This window comes from Centropristis striata, chromosome 4 (genome assembly GCF_030273125.1).
Source record: "Centropristis striata isolate RG_2023a ecotype Rhode Island chromosome 4, C.striata_1.0, whole genome shotgun sequence".
NCBI lineage: Eukaryota > Metazoa > Chordata > Actinopteri > Perciformes > Serranidae > Centropristis > Centropristis striata.
Genome location: NC_081520.1, coordinates 10,269,082 through 10,287,329, shown reverse-complemented (window position 1 = coordinate 10,287,329; position 18,248 = coordinate 10,269,082). Strand labels below are relative to the sequence as shown.

Below are 18,248 nucleotides of genomic sequence, written 5' to 3'. Positions count from 1 at the left end.
CGCTGCCTGTGGCTCCTCTTTGATAGCTCTTCTTCTCTATGTGCTTCGCTAAACGAGTAATTTCCAACAGGAAGAAGCTAAACCCTCTGGGGACTTAACCGTTGTTATAGTTTATAGGTTTTAGAATGTTTAAATAAAAAATATGGCCAGATCTTTAAAAAATACAGTTGATGCAGTGTTGCCAAGTTGGTTCAAAAACATAATTATTAGTTTAAAGGATATGGATATTAAGAAAAACTGGGAAAATGTCAACACTATGACCAATGCAGGAAAATAGTTTGTCGGCCTACCCAAGCTTATTTTTACCTAAATAATTAATCATAAAGCCGCACAGTTGAGTGGAAAATTGCCAAATATGGCAACATTTCTTGGGCGTAAATTGAAATGAAACTCGGGGTTTTGCAGATTTATCAATTATTGACTTCATTGTCTGTTGACAAGGTTGAAATTTTGATTGATGCTTTGCAGGACTGTACATTCAATTCCATTAACCTCCACTGTTTTGGGTTTCTACCATTTGTTTTTGTTATTTGGCTGAACTGACCTTTTAAAACTCTTAAGGACTGTTTAAAGAAGAATTCAGTTGTTTCTGAATTCTGGTGTCTTATTTTCCTATTTTTGGACATTAGTCTTCACAGTTACAGCAACAGTTTTCACACCCACTTAATTGCTGTGATCTGGAGAGGTGGCAACATTTCTCGACACAGCTATACAACAAGGTCCAGCAGGCAAGCCACACTGGACATACGAGCCGAGTGGGAGAGGAGAGATAATGCCACATTAAATACTTTAACGCCAGTTTTTTATAATAAAAAAATCACAGAGAAAGAGAAAGAAAAGGGCAGATACACACAGCAGCATGAGTTTACATAGGTTCACCTCCCACTGCTGACTCTGTCCATATGTAGTTTCCATGTCTTCGTATTTGTCTACAAATGTTCTCAGCAGGTCGAAGGATATCTACTGTAGAAGCAGTAAGTCAAACAAATGAAGATGGAAAAGCTTGTTTGCTTTTGACTCACTACTTCTAAACATGTTCTCCCTTTGATCACAGGGGTTTCTGCTTGTTTCCTCCCACACTCAACAAACATACAATCACGGGGAGTGGAGACCAAATTGCCCAGTTGGTACGAATGCGAATGTGGACCCCGGCAAGGCTTACAGTCGCTGAGGCTAATTGGAATCCAAATATAGAATAATAAACCTGCTCTTTGCCCACGCCACTGGTCGTCATTGTTAGACCTCCTCGGGGATGAGTTTGAATGCCGGCACCAGTCAGGCTCAAAGCTTGTGCTGCTTTTTTTTCTCGATGTGTTTTGAGTTTGCGTGTGTGTTTCTGGCCTGTCAGTGCGGCGCATCAGCAGTCGTAACAGCCGGTCCCTGTGGAGGGCAGACTGACAGGTAGGTAATGATCAAAGAGGCCGTTTCCTGTGTTTCATGTTGGGCTCAGAGAGAGACACATCTGTACTGCCGGTGCCTCTTCTTTTTCATGGGCTCCGGTTGCAGATAGCACTCACTCATCTCACATGTGTGCATGCATACACGCACAAGCACAAACTTTAGTCATTTTGAGACTCCTCACATTAACAGCTACTAACACATTTCTCAGATTCAGCCTCACTCTCTCCTGTGCCGCACTCCCTCTCTTCTAATAAATCGCTGAACTCTTGCCGCCTGCACGCCAACTCTCAGTCATCTCAAACTGTCATCTGAACTGTATCGCACATCCATGAAATATTAACCTGAAGGGGAAACACAGGCAAAGCCACCCAGTCTGTCTCCAATTTGACCCCCCCTCCCCTGCCTCCCCAAGTAAGCAGGACTATCTCTCTGACTCAGGTGCCAGGCCACTCACGGATATCTTACCCTCAATCTTGTGTCCACAGTTGCCAGTGGCTGTGTGGACGGGTTTGTACTCGGCTCTGCTCTGTTCAGCCTGCCAGTTTCTGTTTAATCAATTGAAGCAATTCAGATTGTATTTGAGAAAGGCCAAATCTCATCTCAGCTTGGATGTTGTTGGAAATGAAGTGCATCCTTGAGGATGGGTGTAAAAACAGCTTCACTTTATCTGGAAGATTAAAACTTCAGGGTCACGGTAATCTGTCTTAATGAAACTGTCAAGTAATCCGAGAATCTGTAAACTGTGTGTGTGTGTGTCACGCTGGCGTTTTCGGGCATTCGTTTGTGTGCATGTGTGTGTTTAGGCTCACTGAATTTATACATGATTTTTAAATTACTGATTGGCAGACTAGAGGGTTATGTGATTGCAATGAGAGGTGAATTAACTAGCAATTAACCAATGTTAAGCTAATTACGTAGCCAATCAAATAAAACTACTCAGAGCAGGTAGGGGAAGCATGAAGAGCTCATTTAATCATCTACAAGAACTCCTCCTTTATGCACACTTAGGTTTGATCTCTTAGCCCTCTTAATTTTGCAGGAAATTTCATTTGTACAGGAGGCTCCATTTATGTGAAAGACTCACACCTTTGTACAACAGGCAATGGCAAGACTCAATACTCCTTTTCTTCACACGGACTTCAAAAATCCACCTGAACTCTTCCTTTAACACCCGATTGTACAAAATGTACCACTGGATGAACAGGAATTGATCTATGATGGAAAACATGGTGACTGTTGGAGAAAAAAAGTCTGCTAAACCTTTTTCAGATTCTGAATGGACTTGAAATAGGTCATGAAGACGCAGAATCATGCTAACTGCACAATACAATTCTACAAATACTTCCTTTTGTAACACTTGGTGTAGCCCTTTAACATCCAGTTTCTTCAGGTTGGAAAAATCTCATTTTACTCCTCACACTGACAGTTTCATACAGATTATATTCTTTATCAGCTTGTTCAAACTCTTCGTTGAAGCTAGGGTTAGGGTTAGTTTACAGTTTACACTGTGTGAAATATGGAAATATTCTACATATCTTGTGCACCCGTTTACAAACACTTCCCCCAAAATTCACCCAGACATGTTTGGTATCTTTTGAAACTTCTGGAAGTTCTCTAGAATTTGAAATAAGGTTTTGTCGGTTTTGAACAATGTTTGGCTGCACAGTGTGAGTTTGTACTGGCTTTCCAGACGGGTGGGACATCCATCTTGATCATTGGTTTGGACATGAATCAGGTTGAGCTCTTTCTATTTACAGTGGATGTTTTCCAGAGTTAAAATTTTTTACGGAAATTAAACTCACAAGATGTACTGCTGTCTGTGCCCGGCTTTTCAGATGCAGCTTGTATTTGCCCTTAGTTTTTCTCTGCTAATAGCGCTTTTAGATGTTTGCAATAACAATTCTTTAAGTTGAGTGTGTCTTATAAATTCTTGTTCAAAGTCAGTGTACACTGTAATATATGATTTACATTATATAATGAATTTATTCCACGGTCTGTGTAATTATTGGATTTTAATAGGCTGTAGGGTGCTCATTAATTCCTGATAATGAATACCTACCAGGTAAAGCCTGACAGATATATCGGTTGACAGATATTATCAGCCAATATTGGCCTGTCAAAGGCCTATCTGTATCGGTGCGTTATGAAAACTTTTTTTTTTTTTTTACATAATATGGAATGCAGAAATTGTTGCTTGCTGTGATTTAGAAATGGTGTTAGCTGTTACGTTTTTCATCTTTTCTTTTTTTAAATAGTCAGCAATTGACTTAAACTGCACAGTAATTATGTTTATTTAGCTATTTTTCAGATTCCTATATATTCTTTATATTCTCAGTTATCATTTATAGAAGTGGCTGACAATGTAACATTGTATGTATAATGTAAATTAATGTTAAATATTATTTAATAAAGTTTTATATTTGAGAATGTAGCTCTCGGGGTACATTTGCAGAGTGGTGAAAAATCGGTACACAATAAAAAAAAAGTCCATTTCATTCCAGCTCAAAAACATTACTATATCAGTTATTGATTATTTCCTCTAAAATCAGTATCAGCATCAGTCTCAAAAATCCCACATCAGTGGGCTCTACTACTAGGTGGTTCCAATTAAATGTGTTCATTTTTTTCAATTTATGTGCTGGATTCATATCAGTCTGTATCAAAAATGAGTAACCACAGCAACAGGGACGTTGTCAAAGCCTCTGTTTACAATGTATTGCATTTGCCACATGTTAACAAGCTCATATCTAACTACAGCGAGTGAACTCAACAACACAGGATGGTGACTGTAACACACACGCTGCAAGAAGTACACTGCCCCTCTGAAAGCGGTCATCTCACGTCTCATTGGCTATTTGACTCGCTATCTCGCTATCAGGCGGTTACTATCAGGCGATTACTTATATATATGATATTGATTTTGGAATGATGACATGGCTGGACCACTAGCTAGCCATCTTTCTCATACTGCCAAATTATATTTCCTGTTTGTCAACTGCACGTAAAAAATAATTTTCTCTTTGGCAAGTGATCATGGTATTAGCAGCAAGCCCTCAAGGTGTCTATTATCAGGATTTAATGGACTCCACAGAGGTCAACAGTACTGGCTTCCCTTTCCTCCAGTTATTGTTAAAAGACACCTTGTCAGATATTATCCCTATATGATGAATGTGTAATGATTGTAGTGCCACTGCAAAATGTAAACAAAAACAGAATCAGTGTGTGTATCTACAAAAATCTGAATGTATCAGTTCGTACATACAACAAACTGTCTTTTTAATAAGGATAATAAGTACATATAATATGGAGAAAGAGAGAGAAAAAACTAAACAATAATAATAGAAGTATTAATAGAAACTATACAAGAGCCATTAAAAGAAAAATATGAGGTAAATTGCCAGTAATGAAAGAGATTTGTAGCAGCAAAGTTAGCAACTCTAGTACATGTAAACAGCATCAACAGATGAATATACAAAATCTAAAGTAATGCTACGTAGTGGTTGTTTGTTAATGAGGTTGTAAACTGCTTTAAATGCATTAGGAGTTAAAATACGACTGAATATATTGTCTGTATATCTTTTATTTACATTTGCTTAAAGCTGGAGTAGGAATGAAGCCGATTTCCTCTTCCAGAGAGGGCTTGTCAATAAACACCAGCGAACTCGAGACTGACCCTTGTTTTTTTAACACACCCGAGGCTGGCAGCTGATCTCACTGAAAACCAACTGAATCTCTGTAAAGGGTGGGGGGCGGGGGGGATGTGTAGCTGGCAAGCATGGAAAGCTTCAAATGATTGATAGCCATTTGTTTTGCCTGCTTAATACAACATAAACTCTCCAGCGATTCATCACCAGAGTGAGGGTTTTCCACGGTGCCTCTGCAAACCCCACTAAAAATAATTCATTTTCTGCAAGCTACGAGCCAGGCACTAATGTTAAATATTCATGCGGGTCCAGTCTAAATGATGTGGCCATTGGCACACAGTTAGAGCACACTCTGTGGAAGGCAGGAAATGTCAAGCTGTGAATAAATGAAAGCAGTGAAGCCGTATATTACCCTGCCATTGTGAATTTACTATAGTTGCCATTTTGTACGGCCACTTCAAATAGATCTCTTTTATAATCAATACACTCAGTAAAACATGGAGCATATTGCCACGTTGGCAATAATCTGGACTCGTTGTGTTTGCTCATCCTTTATTCACTGTTTGTGTTTGTTGCCTAATTTGTGTCTCATGAATGTTAACTGAGGTGCTATTTCTGTTGTAAGACTCGGCATGTTCAGTGAAACAGACTATCAAAGCGACTAAGTTGACTCTCTTCAAAGATGTCGATGCAGTGCGAGCGCCTCTCGTCACACGAGATCAATACGGCTTGTGCCTATGCAGCTGTTACGGTTTGATTCGTATTGACTGCCACATCAGTCAACCGCATTCGTTTTCTGAGACGTTTTCACAGCACGGGCACGCTGATACGGAGAAGATGTTGTCATGGTTGCACATAAATTGTTTTTGAGACGTTATAGGTCATCTTCTGCCATGATATCAGTAAGCACAGTGGAGGGAAAGGGCACACTATAATGGAACGTACTGGGTTGAGTATCCATTTAGAGGAGAACTCAAATAGAGAGCATAATGTCCGCTGTGCATCATTTGGATGGAATGGGGAATGTTAAATGGCCTCATATTGACAGACACACTCTACCCGCATTCATTTTTATCACACACACACACACATGCATCTGCCGCTCACATTCACACACACATTTCCTCCTGCAGTCTCTGACTAATGAGGCCTAGGGCTGGAGATGGTTCCATCAAGGAACTTCCCCCTCTTTCTCTCTCTCTCTCTCTCTCTCTCTCACACACACACACACACACACACACACTCGCTCGCTCTCTCCTCTCTCAAACATGCACCTGATTGATAGCAGTGATTTGACTGAGAAAAGGGAAATGGGAAATTGAAAAATGGTGGAAGAAGATTGGAAACAACGCGCTGATTATAAACTCTGTGAGGAAACAAAAGGCCTTCCCTCTGCCTTTTTTCTTAGCAAGGAGGTAGCAGGTGTGTGTCTGACAGGTGCCTGATTGAGGCGCACAAAAGACATTACAACTGCAAACAAATGGACGTGTTTAGCGTCCCCGGATGCAGTTAACGTTTTGGGCTGATAGATGTGATTATGAGTATATGAGCAGTGGCAGCCGGAGAATGGGCACAGGTGTTAGGGAGAGTGGCGCAGAAAAGGAGGCATGTTATTGTTGTGATGATAATAATCCATCTATACAATTAATGGTATGTCATCAGCAAGGTCATCAGCCCTGGGGGATGTATTTAATATGTCTCATATTGTGATAATAGAGCCTCCCTCAGCTGGAGACAGATACACAGGAGGCGCAAGCCCACACAGATTTATCATCTTGTGAAAAAAAAAAAAGAAAAAAGAAAAAAGAGAACAACAATCATTGCATTCTAAATTCACTGATTTACAAAATAACCTCAATTACTTCGATGGCATCGCCATTTATTTTGGTCTTTTTATGTTTATGTTTTCATGTTTCAGGATAATAAACAATAGCACTTTTATAACAGTGAGAATAAATTAGGAGCTACCTCCTTGTGAAACAGCTTTGTGTATTCCATAAATGAGGGAGCGTCTTGGCCGAGGCCCCGGTGGTTTAATATTCTCTGAGAGCTTCCAGACAGTGAGTGGTGGTGCAGCAGCTGTCTCTTGACCCTGCTGGACCCCCACTTACCCCTCTGACCACCTCCTTTCCACTGGGCAGGCTGTGGCGATGACAAGCCTGTCAGAAGCTTCTCCTAATGTCCTAATTACCCCTCATACACACACACAGACACACACACACACACACACACACACACACAGTGCAGATGTATGCACATTCACCGTGAGTAAGCAGATATTCTGGCAGACGGGCTAGAAAGCACACACACACTGCTTCTGTGAACACTGCTCATGTGAGGGTTCCTGGCAAGAGACCATACTATAGGTGAGGCATTACAGCGTCTACCGAATAGCAAAAATCCCTCCCTCAAGACTCTTTGGAGGCTTTGATTCAAATCGTTCTGCGTGTGTTTTGATCCAGGCAGAGCTGCGTGTTGAATCAGAGCTTCGGTTTCTCTCCTGTGGTAACAAACGCAGCACTCCTGCCGCAACTTTTCTTTATAAAAAAAACTGAGACCGAGGCTGAAAAGAGCTTCGCAGCAGTGCCTGCTGCCTCTGAGGAGAAAAACACAAAAGGATGCAGCGTCGCCCGAAATAGACAATCTGAATGAGATGTGATGTGTCACTTTGCCAGAGGTTAAGCTTTGCCTCGGCTTTAAGCAAGAATCTCTCTCTGCTGCATTGGTTTTGGGTGCAGAGCACACTGCCGCTGCTGCACTTAAGTCCATGCTCAGTCAACCAGTCTTGTTAACATAACAGAGTGAATGATTGTGCCTCGTAGGAAAAAGGAAATCATTGTACCTCCCAGCAAATGCAGTTGGTTGGTGATTTATAGACCTCTGAAGTTACTGCATTTGTCACAATCACGCATGACTTAATAGCGTGTTACTATAATGCTCTTCCTGCCTCATATTACGTTGATTTGAGACATCCTGTCCCATTGAATAGTCTTGTTTTATTATCCCAAATTACCTTCTGATAGATGTGTCACCGTGATATTAAGCAACTGCAGTCTTTTTTCCACTTTGCCTTTTTTTTTTTTGCATTTTGATGCTGTTTTATTTGTGTAACAGGGAGAGCTCGGTGTCTGTCATGTGAGGCTGTGTGGAACAGCAGCCTGGCATCTACAGTAGTCAGAAATGTGTTAGCGCTCTTTTTTCTTGACACGACTGTGAGAGCCGAACGCTACCTGAGTTGTCATTAAAGAGGCTGGTTGTTTTTTGCAGCTTCTTTTACTGTGTGTGTGTCAGCCGCAGAGACATTTTAATGTGTGTTGTGAGTGACAGGACCCAGTCACACACACACCTATGAGATTATACACCTTCTTTTTGTTTCTAAAGACATTACAGATGCTGAAATGTCTTAATTTTAGCCTTTTACTCGTAAGAACATGCATCTATTGTTATTTTTGTGCAATTGTAGATGCCCGTAGCACTTTACTAAGAGGTGGCAGGGCAGCAAATTCAATATATCTGCTTTTTATCTGCCAGCATTTCTGAAGGATTATCCCTTAATCTCTCGGAGTAAAAGCTAGTCTTCAACTACATGTGTCCTCCTGGCTTTTCATGAGTACAACACAAACATTCAGGTCATAGATTGGACATTTACAAAGCATATCCCATTAATAGTGAGCAATTAACCACCGCTGTGGGGATACTGGCAAAATCTCCTACTTATTACAGTTTATCGTGCAGGAACATGCTCTGCATCTCCCCCAAACCAACCTGATTAATATGTTTCAGACGTCTCTGGGGAGAACTAATCTGAGTATTCCCAGTAGTGTTTGCAGGTGAGCGTTTCTGGATATCTCGCTGACAGGTGCGGCTGGATTAAGCTGTGCCTGACAGCTGATAATAACAAAAGAACCAGGTCAAGTCTATAAATACAATTCAGCTAAATTAATTAGTAATGCACAAAACTGCATTTTTCATAGGATAACAAAACAAGCTGTTACAAGCACAAATGCATCATCTGTCTCAGTGAAAGTTTCCAAAAATAAGCATGAAGTTTTTGACCTTATAATAAATTCACAGTTACTAGCTTTTGCCAGAGCTTTCAATTGTATCACACAATCAACTCAAAGTCTACCTACAAGCTTTTTCTGGAACTTTCAGTTGTATGCATGGATGGATTACTGAATGGTGCTATCGGGCAAAGGCCCAGAGAGTAAGAGGTCCCCCAGGCTTTCACCTGCAAAATCTCTTCCTGGTGGAGACATGTCTCTTTGAGTGACAATGGCCACAAAGAGACCTAAAATGACTACAAAGAGCCACAAAAAGGCAAGAGAGAACAACACAACCACAAAGAGATGCAAAACAGCTGCAAAGAGACACAAATAGACTCACGGCAACTTAAAAAAAAAGGGGCTTAACAATTGCAAAGACTTAAAATGACTTCAAAGAGACACAAAGCAACTACAAAGAAACTCAAAATGACAACAAAAAAGAGGCAAACTACTAGATAAAAAATACAAAAACACAAAAACAATTCAAAGAGGCAAAAAAACAGAGAGAGAGATGCATAACTACAACAAGACAAAGGAGCCATATGTCTCATAATCCGCCCATGACAGTTTAAGACTATCTTCATCAGCATATAAGTAGGGCTGCAATAAATACTCATTGTTTATTGTTAATACATCTGAAGATTATTTTCTCAATTAATTGTTATGTCTACAAAAGTGCCATTTTCTTAAGCCAAAATTCACCAACAGTCCAAAAAAAAAGGTGTTAAGTTTGCCGTCAAAGAAGACAAAGAAAAACAGGGCATAGCCAAATTAAAGCAGCTTGAGTCTGATTTTTTGGTAACATTTTTGCCTTAAGCCATGTGTGCCCAAAGACTATAGTTTAACAAGGACAAATGGCACATTTGTTCTTCTGATCTTCTAAAGTCTTGAAATTTAGCACAGACAAATTTGGCAGCAGAACAAGATTGAAATAAAACTTTTATCAACAGTAAAAATCTGGAATTTTGAAAAATAAGTTCATAGATACTAAATACATCAATTTTCTTATCACACTGTGTTTAGTCTTTGGGCACATGGGATTACTGTTTTTTTCCTGAAATATAATGGAGTCTAGGGCATAAACAGTTGTCTCATGTGCCCAAATACTTGGTAAAGCATGATAAGAAAAACAGACTTTTCAGCCGATTTTAAAAATGTCTTCACATTTGTTCTTAGGCGAACCTAGAGAACAATTCCACCATAAGAAATTCAAAATTTCAGGGGTGTTCCCTGGTAGAGCGCGTACCACAGAGGCCCAGTCCTCGTGAGCGGGCGGCCCGGGTTCGAATCCGGCTCGGAGCCCTTTCCCACATGTCTTCCCGTCTGTCTCCCCCTTTCACTCTCAATATCTGTACTGTCAATAAAGCTACAAAATGCCAAAAAAATATATCTTTAAAAAAAGAAATTCAAAATTTCAGTTGCAAGCACAATGGGTAGAACAATTAATTGGACATACGATTTATCTGTCCATCGATTCATGGGTTAATCATTTCAGCTGTAGTATGGGTTAGCACATTTGCCATTAAAATGGATATGATGAAATGCAATCATTGCATCTGCTCATGAAGACCAAGTGATATGGTTGAAAGCTCTGGGAAATGTTATTGAGTGGACCTTAAGCTTGGACTGTTCGGTCAAATCTCCAGTAATAGCTGCCATATACAAAGTAAAGGGCATTTCTATATCTGTAAGTAAAGTAGAACTTATTTATTGTGGATTTAAAAAACGAATGTGTCTGACAACAAAGACTTGGAATGAATAGTCAGACACTGTTTTTCTATCTTTTTGCAAGGACAGCCAAAACTCTTTGATCGGTTTTCCTTTGTGAAAATCCTGACCTCAAAAGTCGCCTGTGTTTATTGGGTCCACTCTGCAGGAGCTTGCTTCTCCATCCGATTTCCTTGAAGAGAAAAAGTTTGAAGCCCACCTCTGATCCCTCTAATTAAATGAAAACACAGTGGGCTATACACAGTATGACAGCATCGCTCCACTCACGCACACACACGCACGCACACAAAGGTAACCAACGTGAATCTCTATGGGGAACTACACAGAGTTCCAGCATCCAACTCTGTTGTGTCCTCTTATGCAGTGCGATCACACACTAGGTTGACATGCAACACGCTGCAGATCATGAGCATAAATAAGCAAGGGAATGTTTTACCTGAAAGGAAGAACGTTAATTCAAAGGCATCACACTAGTACTGAGAAGAAATGTTGCCTCATTAGTGTTACCCCACTGCTTTTACAGAGCAGCAGTGATAGAGGGAGAGAGAGAGGCTATGTGCCACTCTTACCACACAGACAGCCAGTCTCCTGAGATCTTAGTTTGCCTCAGTGACTAAAAAATAGTGCAGATTATTATGGATCCGTTGGTGGCAATGGGTTTAACTCAGATGCCTGAATGCAGGAGCACTTGGAGCCTCACGTCTCATAGAAAACATAATGCAGTGCAAAAATCCGCCCTTTCAAATGTTCACAACGAGCATGTTTCCAGCAGGAAACGTAGCATCAATGTAGGTGGAAAGCGGGAAATGTTCCACTTTTCTGTTTCTGCTCTGGATGAAAAGGAGAAGAGGTGAGGAGACAAGGACAGACATTATTTGGAGGATGGTTGGCCTGCCTGCTCTCATCCGCTGTGATTGACAGATTGGTGCAACGGCTGCACTCGCACGAATGCCATCACACGCATTTCCCCAGAAATCTGTCTATCAGCACTGTCTAAGCAGAGCGACAGCCATGACATCTAATCACAGGCGAGCTGGCACCTCATAACTTCTACCTAATGTGCTGCAGGTACAGAGGAGAGAAGGCGAGCGCGGCAGACACGCCACAACGCTATTTATAGCCTCTTCAGAGGCCACCAGCAGGAAGTGGATCATACTGAAGGGTTAGGGAAGGTGTCACTGCACTATATCACAAGCCTCTCTGTTTAGATATAGGTCTCTGTTGACAAGATTAAACACTGAGATGCCCCGGTATCAGGATGATACATTTTTCTGGGTTACACTCTTGTAACATAAAATGAGGACAGATATACTACACATACAAGATGATAATGAGTCATTTACATAATGTTGCTACAACATTATAATTACCTGGCAATTAAAGCAGCTCAAAAGCCTCATTATGGGCTGTCCTGAGGGCTGGTTGGACTGGGACGCACACGGTGTGCTCATTCAAGCTCGAGTTTCAGTCTGGCTATCAACCTCACAGCCTCTTTTTGTTCAAATCACTTTCAGCTGAAGCAGAATTGCCCCAGAAGCCTCATTATGTTGAATTATCGCGTAATAAAGACAAAGTTTTGACTGACACTTGAAGTTTCAATAGAAGCAGAGGCTTAAAGTCGTGTGAGATATTGTAGCAGGCGTCTGGACAATGTTCAGAATTTGTTTCCCATCGCGTGTGATTTGTCACTCACACGTCTTTTGTCCTGAGGGAATTGCTGACACATTGAAAATGCACAAAGGAGTATAACAAGGACATGTGTCATACCTTACACCCTTATTACGCCGGCAATGACAAGTGAGACAAGCAGTCACTTCAACATACTGTACGCCCGGCACTGAAGCCCACGTTGCTCTCAGCCAGAGTAAAGAAGCTCCAAAGTGTGTGTGAAATGTCAATATAATAAAAGATGGTGTGTGAAATATAAAAATGTAGATGTGTGGCAGAGGGCAGGGGAGGTGTGTGTGTGAGAGAGAGAGAGAGAGAGAGAGAGAGAGAGAGAGAGAGAGAGAGAGAGAGAGAGAGAGAGAGAGAGAGAGAGAGAGAGAGAGAGAGTGGGGATGTGGGGTTGTTTATGAATAGCAGACAATGAATGATGGAAGCTCTCCCGAGGGTACAGGCCCTGAGCACTGCTGCGGGGACTTGGGAACACGCCAGTCTCCCATGCCCTGTGAGATGCCAGTTTGGGTGGGCACCGTTCCGAATGGGTGCTCTCTTCTCTAGGATACACCGCAGGGTCCTAGGGGAGCGCCTACAGGCAGTGGCTGCTCCAGAGCGGGGCTGGCTGGAATCTCAATCAGGGACATGAGGGGCGAGAAAACAAAGTCCACATATTCCCTCTGTTCCTCCATATTAATATAACGCTGGATGAGGAGAGAAAAACGGCTCATTATGTCGAGGATCGTTCACACCTGTGGAAAAATAGACTGACTGGATTGTAAAATTACTCATTATGATGCCTTTTGTAGTTCTCTTAATTGGTGGAAAATTACACAAATAGCATATGGAGCTTGAATTTAATGAATTTCAACAGCCCTATTTATCACTTATGAATACGTTTGTTAGTAGTGGAATATGGCTCTCTGCTTGCATCCTGTCTGCTCACAACCTGTCTGTTTTCTTCTCTTTCTGCTCTCGCCCTCGTCCTGCGCTGCAACAGGAGCTGCTGAAACCGTGACAGGTACTCTTTCGTTTTTTGCTACCTGCTGTTCATTTGGAAGTGCTTGCTTCTGTCTGTGTCTGTTGATTGGCTGTCCATCGCAGTCTGTTCATCTGTGCATATTTACATGAATGGTTGGTTATGTTGGTATTTTCTTTTCAGGAAGGAGGAAAGAGCCACGCACTCACAATGCAGATCTGCTCTTTTTATTTTTAATTCTCAAATCAACATTTAGCCGCATTTAATGGCAGATTTCAATTTGTTTCCAGACCACTTGGTTGCCACTAAAGTTTGTCTGTTTTTAATTAGCTTTTTACTGAGATCTACGATGCTAGGAGGTGCACTTTACCAAGTGTAATTATGCCACCAGCAAAAAATAAACTGGCTATCCCTCTTAATGGAAACAAGACAGCCATCCTAGCAGCTCTGTGAGACTATAGCCTACTTAGGCACACCTGTGTTTTCAGCCAAATGTTTATGCTAACATGCTGATGTTTAACAGGTTTATAGTTAACTATAACTATGTGAGTGTTTTAGACAAAGTACAACTCAACTCAACTTTATTTGTAAAGCACTTTAAAACAACCATAGCCGCAACAAAGTGCTGTACATAAACAAACAGAACAAGAGACAATAAAATAAATAAATAAATAAAACAGGAATAAACACTAAAATAAATAGATTCATTGCTTTTTAAAAAACAATTTAAAAAACAATAAATAAAAGCAAACCATAAAACACTAAAAACAAGAGCAGAGTCTCATGCGTGGTTTAAAGCCAAGGAATAAAAACCACACCAAAAACCACCACACGATTATTTTACTCCTCAAAGAATTGTCACTAGCACTTATTGATGCACTAATAGCTCTTATTGCACTATACCTTGATTGTCTGCTTTTATTCTTCCTGTAAGTCGCTTTGGATAAAAGCGTCTGCTCAATGAGTAAATGTAAGTGTAAAAATAGGTTTTAAGGTGAGTTTTAAAAATGGACAGTGAGAAGCTCATGGAAATATTCATTTGGTCATAAACCAATTAATGTACAGACATGTACGTCCTTCCAATAGTTGCCACTAGCATGGACATAAATTATTTTCTAAACAATTATTCTCATGGAAACTTATTCTCATGTACAATCTTCCATAGTGGTCGGAAACCTGTATACACTATATAAATGCAACAATTGGCTCAAACAACACATATTGTCTTCAACATGAAGTTGTGAAATGTGCAGCTGTCTCCACCTTTCTCTGAATGTGCAACTGCAAATACCGACTTCATTACAAGATGTGAACTAACCCATAAGTTCTTAATGTTATTGTCTTTCTAGCATGGCATGAGGTTACTGTGAATTATTGACAGCTATTCTCTGCAAATATTGGTCCATTCATTTATTCATTCATTAATTCTCCTTTAGAGATGATCTGAAAGTGGGTCGCAGGGGGCTGGAGCCAAATTCTAGCTGATTGGCTCATTGGGGAGAGGCAGGGTAGACCCTGGAGAGGTTGTCAGACTATCACAGGGCTGACACGTAGAAGCAGACCACCATTCACACTCTCATTCACTCCTACGGGCAATTTAGAGTCTCCAATTAAACCTAAGCTGCATGTCTTTGGACTGTGGGAGGAAGCCAGAGAACACAGAGAGAACCCACGCTGACACGGGGAGAACATGCAAACTCCTCACAGAACTGTGTAGTCAGACTGGTACCACTTTTAGATAAATAATCAATGTTGAAAATACTTAATTTTAACCAGCATGCAATAGTACGACTAAAAAGCTAAAATTCTGAAGACTGCATCCCAAGGACACTTTTAAGCACTGCCATCATTTTTATAACATAAAACATTTGAAAGGGAGGGATTAACATTGTTGTGGTAGGCAGATACCTTCTTCTAACAAAGTCACTTCTAACTCATATTTTACAATGGTGAATAAACCATTTTCTGTTCAGTCATAAGTCAGAATTAAGACTATTTTGGTTGTCAGGTAAGAAAATCCAGCTGGCTGGTGTTTGTGTTTGTTTTCGATGTTTCTGTTTGGAAATAATTAAAAGAAAATGTGAAAAATGAATATTAAGGTAAGTTATATGAAAATTCCTCCCCCTCACAGCCATGAAGGGGAAAAGTGAGGTGAACATGACTTACATGCAGCTTTAGTAAATAATTCAGTTACAGTTTATTAATCCTTTATAAAGGGTGCCTGATTACAAAGTGGTACTACATCATTACAGTGTATCGATCATTTCATTTACGTCACAAAAACGGCGCATAGCCTCGCTTTAATCATTTGAGTGGGTGAATTTTTCAGGTTGAACAGTCATGTTGTAGCATCATTATACAATCGGTTCCACTGAGCTTCTAAGAGAGCTCGTCTTTGGTGGAAAAAGGAAAGATGGCCAAATTAGTGGGTATGAAATTCTTGAAACCTTCCCATGCAAGGGGTCTAGGAGAAATGGCATGGCGCTAATTATACCCAGAGACAGAAGCCTTCTTACTTGTGAACATCCTTAAAACAGCATTTCATCATGAGGATCAGGGTTTAATGACTGAGCTGGATAGCGGCACGCAGCAGTGAAAAGACGGCATCAGAGGAGGAGAGGGAGAAACTTTTATTGTTAATGACTGGCTATAGTCCTGGTTGTTCCTTGAAAGGACACGACTGCTGCAGACAGCGGTGACTCAAGGGAGAGGAATTGGGGGCTGGCTGTCCTGCTTTTTGCTCCCCCTTTCATGTCTTTTGATGTGAAAACAAGAGAGAAAAGTTCAAAGAGGGGAGCCAGCTTGATTCAAAGGTGCCTGTCTCCAAACTTCTGCTAGAGAAGCCGGTCTGCTAATATTTCCTGATTTCGTCAACTTTTGTTAAAATTGGTAGGGGGGGGGGGGTAGTTGCTGTTTTGCATTTTGAGTACGGCTGATGAGGCGAGCCTCCATGCCAGACACTTGATGCCAGATTGTACATCCCCTCAGAGAGCGCACAGACTTTTGAAGGTCTGTATTTCCCTCTGACTGTTTCATTCAGTATGTTGTGATGCAGGAACAGGAGGGCAGCCATGTGTAGAGATACAGGCACTTTACTCTTCCAGACAGCTGCTGGAATGAGTGTGAATTTATCAGCCAGTCATCTGTGCCATGCCTCTGCCCACTCCCCCTCCATCCCCACCCACCACCCAGAATTAATGACTGCCTCTCCTCATTTGCACCCAATCATGACCAGGATGCCGAGGCAATTGAAAATGTTTACTCCAATTGCAAAAACCCTCCATGTACCACAAAGTGGCCTGTTTTCACTTTGATGGGATTGCTAATCACAGCGACGTTATTTATGTGTGTTTTGAATTGGAGATGAGCCTAGGCTAGGATATTGGAGGGGGACCAACCTTGCTTGGGGCTGCTAAACCTTATGGAGAATTTATCTATTGCATTCCCTTTCTCTCAGTCCAACAGATTGGGAGCAGAATAACCTTGCTTTGAGGCTGCTCTATGTTGCTGTTTTGACTGCCAAATATATTACTTTTACAGCGATGAAATAAAATAGACATCAAAACACTTCACATTGCTTTCGCCTCATCTTCTGCAGCACTTAGTACATGTGCAGAGGAGCTCCAGCACACTTGATATCATTACAACTTACACACTTAAGCTCTCCACATGAAGAACATTTTGATTTCATGCCCATGATTATCTCCCTTTGTTTATTTGTTTTTTTTATCTTGTAGTAAGGAAGTCACTCATCACTGACTCTTCTCCTTCCTTCCTTCATTCACTAATTCAGTGGTTTACAATCAAGCACTAGGCCTTGCTGCTACCTGTCCATGAGGAAATTAAATGAAAGAAAAAGATGAATTATTATGTTTTCCCCAGAAAGACCACAAGAAAAGGATAGAGACTTTGAAATAAAGTAGACAACATATTCTCATAAAGGTTTGTATGATTTCATACCAAACTTTTGCAGCAGGGTTTGTATGATGTCCAACAAAATAAAATAAATTGGTCTTTTTAACAGCTCATGGGTGCTTTAAACACACTGGTAATGCTAACATATGGCTTCAAACTACAGGCAGCAGTTACTCGAGTGACTGGTGACCTAGAACAAGAGTAAAGAAGTTTCCGATGGGACAGGAACACTGGTGCCCTGGGTTTCTGCCATCACAAAAGCACCCGTCCCGTATTGAGTTGAAAAGGGACGCACTTTGTTCCGTATTACAGTGATAATCAAAAAATAGTCAGTAAAATGCCAATGGAAAATGAATAACAGGCTGTATTATATGAAAACTTATGGTCAACTTGCCCTGTCCTGCTCTGTGACCAATGAGCTGACAACATATTTACACACAAGTATGACGATACAGAATACACTCATCACATTGGTCGAGAAGGTACTGTTGCTCGTGGAGAAGGTAGTGGTGGACAACAAAGCAGCATGCATAGGTGACAGTGACACAGACGCTGACTATGCTTTACAAGGCGGTACACCTGCGAGCAGCAATGCGACTAGTACACCACCGAGAAAAATACTGAGAGGAAAGGGAGAAAGGAAACACCTGGGTGGAAAAAGTGCCCGATAACATCTATAAAGTGCACTGCACAGTGTACCGGCGCCGTTTTTCCATACCCTATGGTGGACTGACCGACCTGAAACAACATGCCTCCAGTACAGCGGTCGCGCCATTTGCACTTTAAATTTTAGTGTGCAGTTACATTGTACTTTACAGTAGTCCGTTTGTCACGCAGCTGCATGACTCCAAAATAGTCATTCAATTGTATTAATGC

The 18,248-nt window shown here is 41.0% G+C and overlaps 1 protein-coding gene and 1 long non-coding RNA gene across 3 annotated transcripts in view; one reads left to right on the top strand and one right to left on the bottom strand.

The window, feature by feature from the left end:
• LOC131969778 (uncharacterized) overlaps positions 1 to 18,248 on the bottom strand; it is a 115,504-nt gene that overhangs the window by 47,499 nt on the left and 49,757 nt on the right. The window lies entirely within an intron of this gene.
• cadm1b (cell adhesion molecule 1b) overlaps positions 1 to 18,248 on the top strand; it is a 164,199-nt gene that overhangs the window by 100,520 nt on the left and 45,431 nt on the right. Inside the window, exon 2 of one of the 2 annotated variants that reach the window (XM_059330980.1) lies at positions 13,479 to 13,499. The exons of the other annotated variant lie outside the window; for it this stretch is intronic. Coding sequence (XP_059186963.1) covers positions 13,479 to 13,499 — 21 coding nt within the window. The remainder of the gene's footprint in view (positions 1 to 13,478; positions 13,500 to 18,248) is intronic. 2 annotated transcript variants of the gene reach the window in all.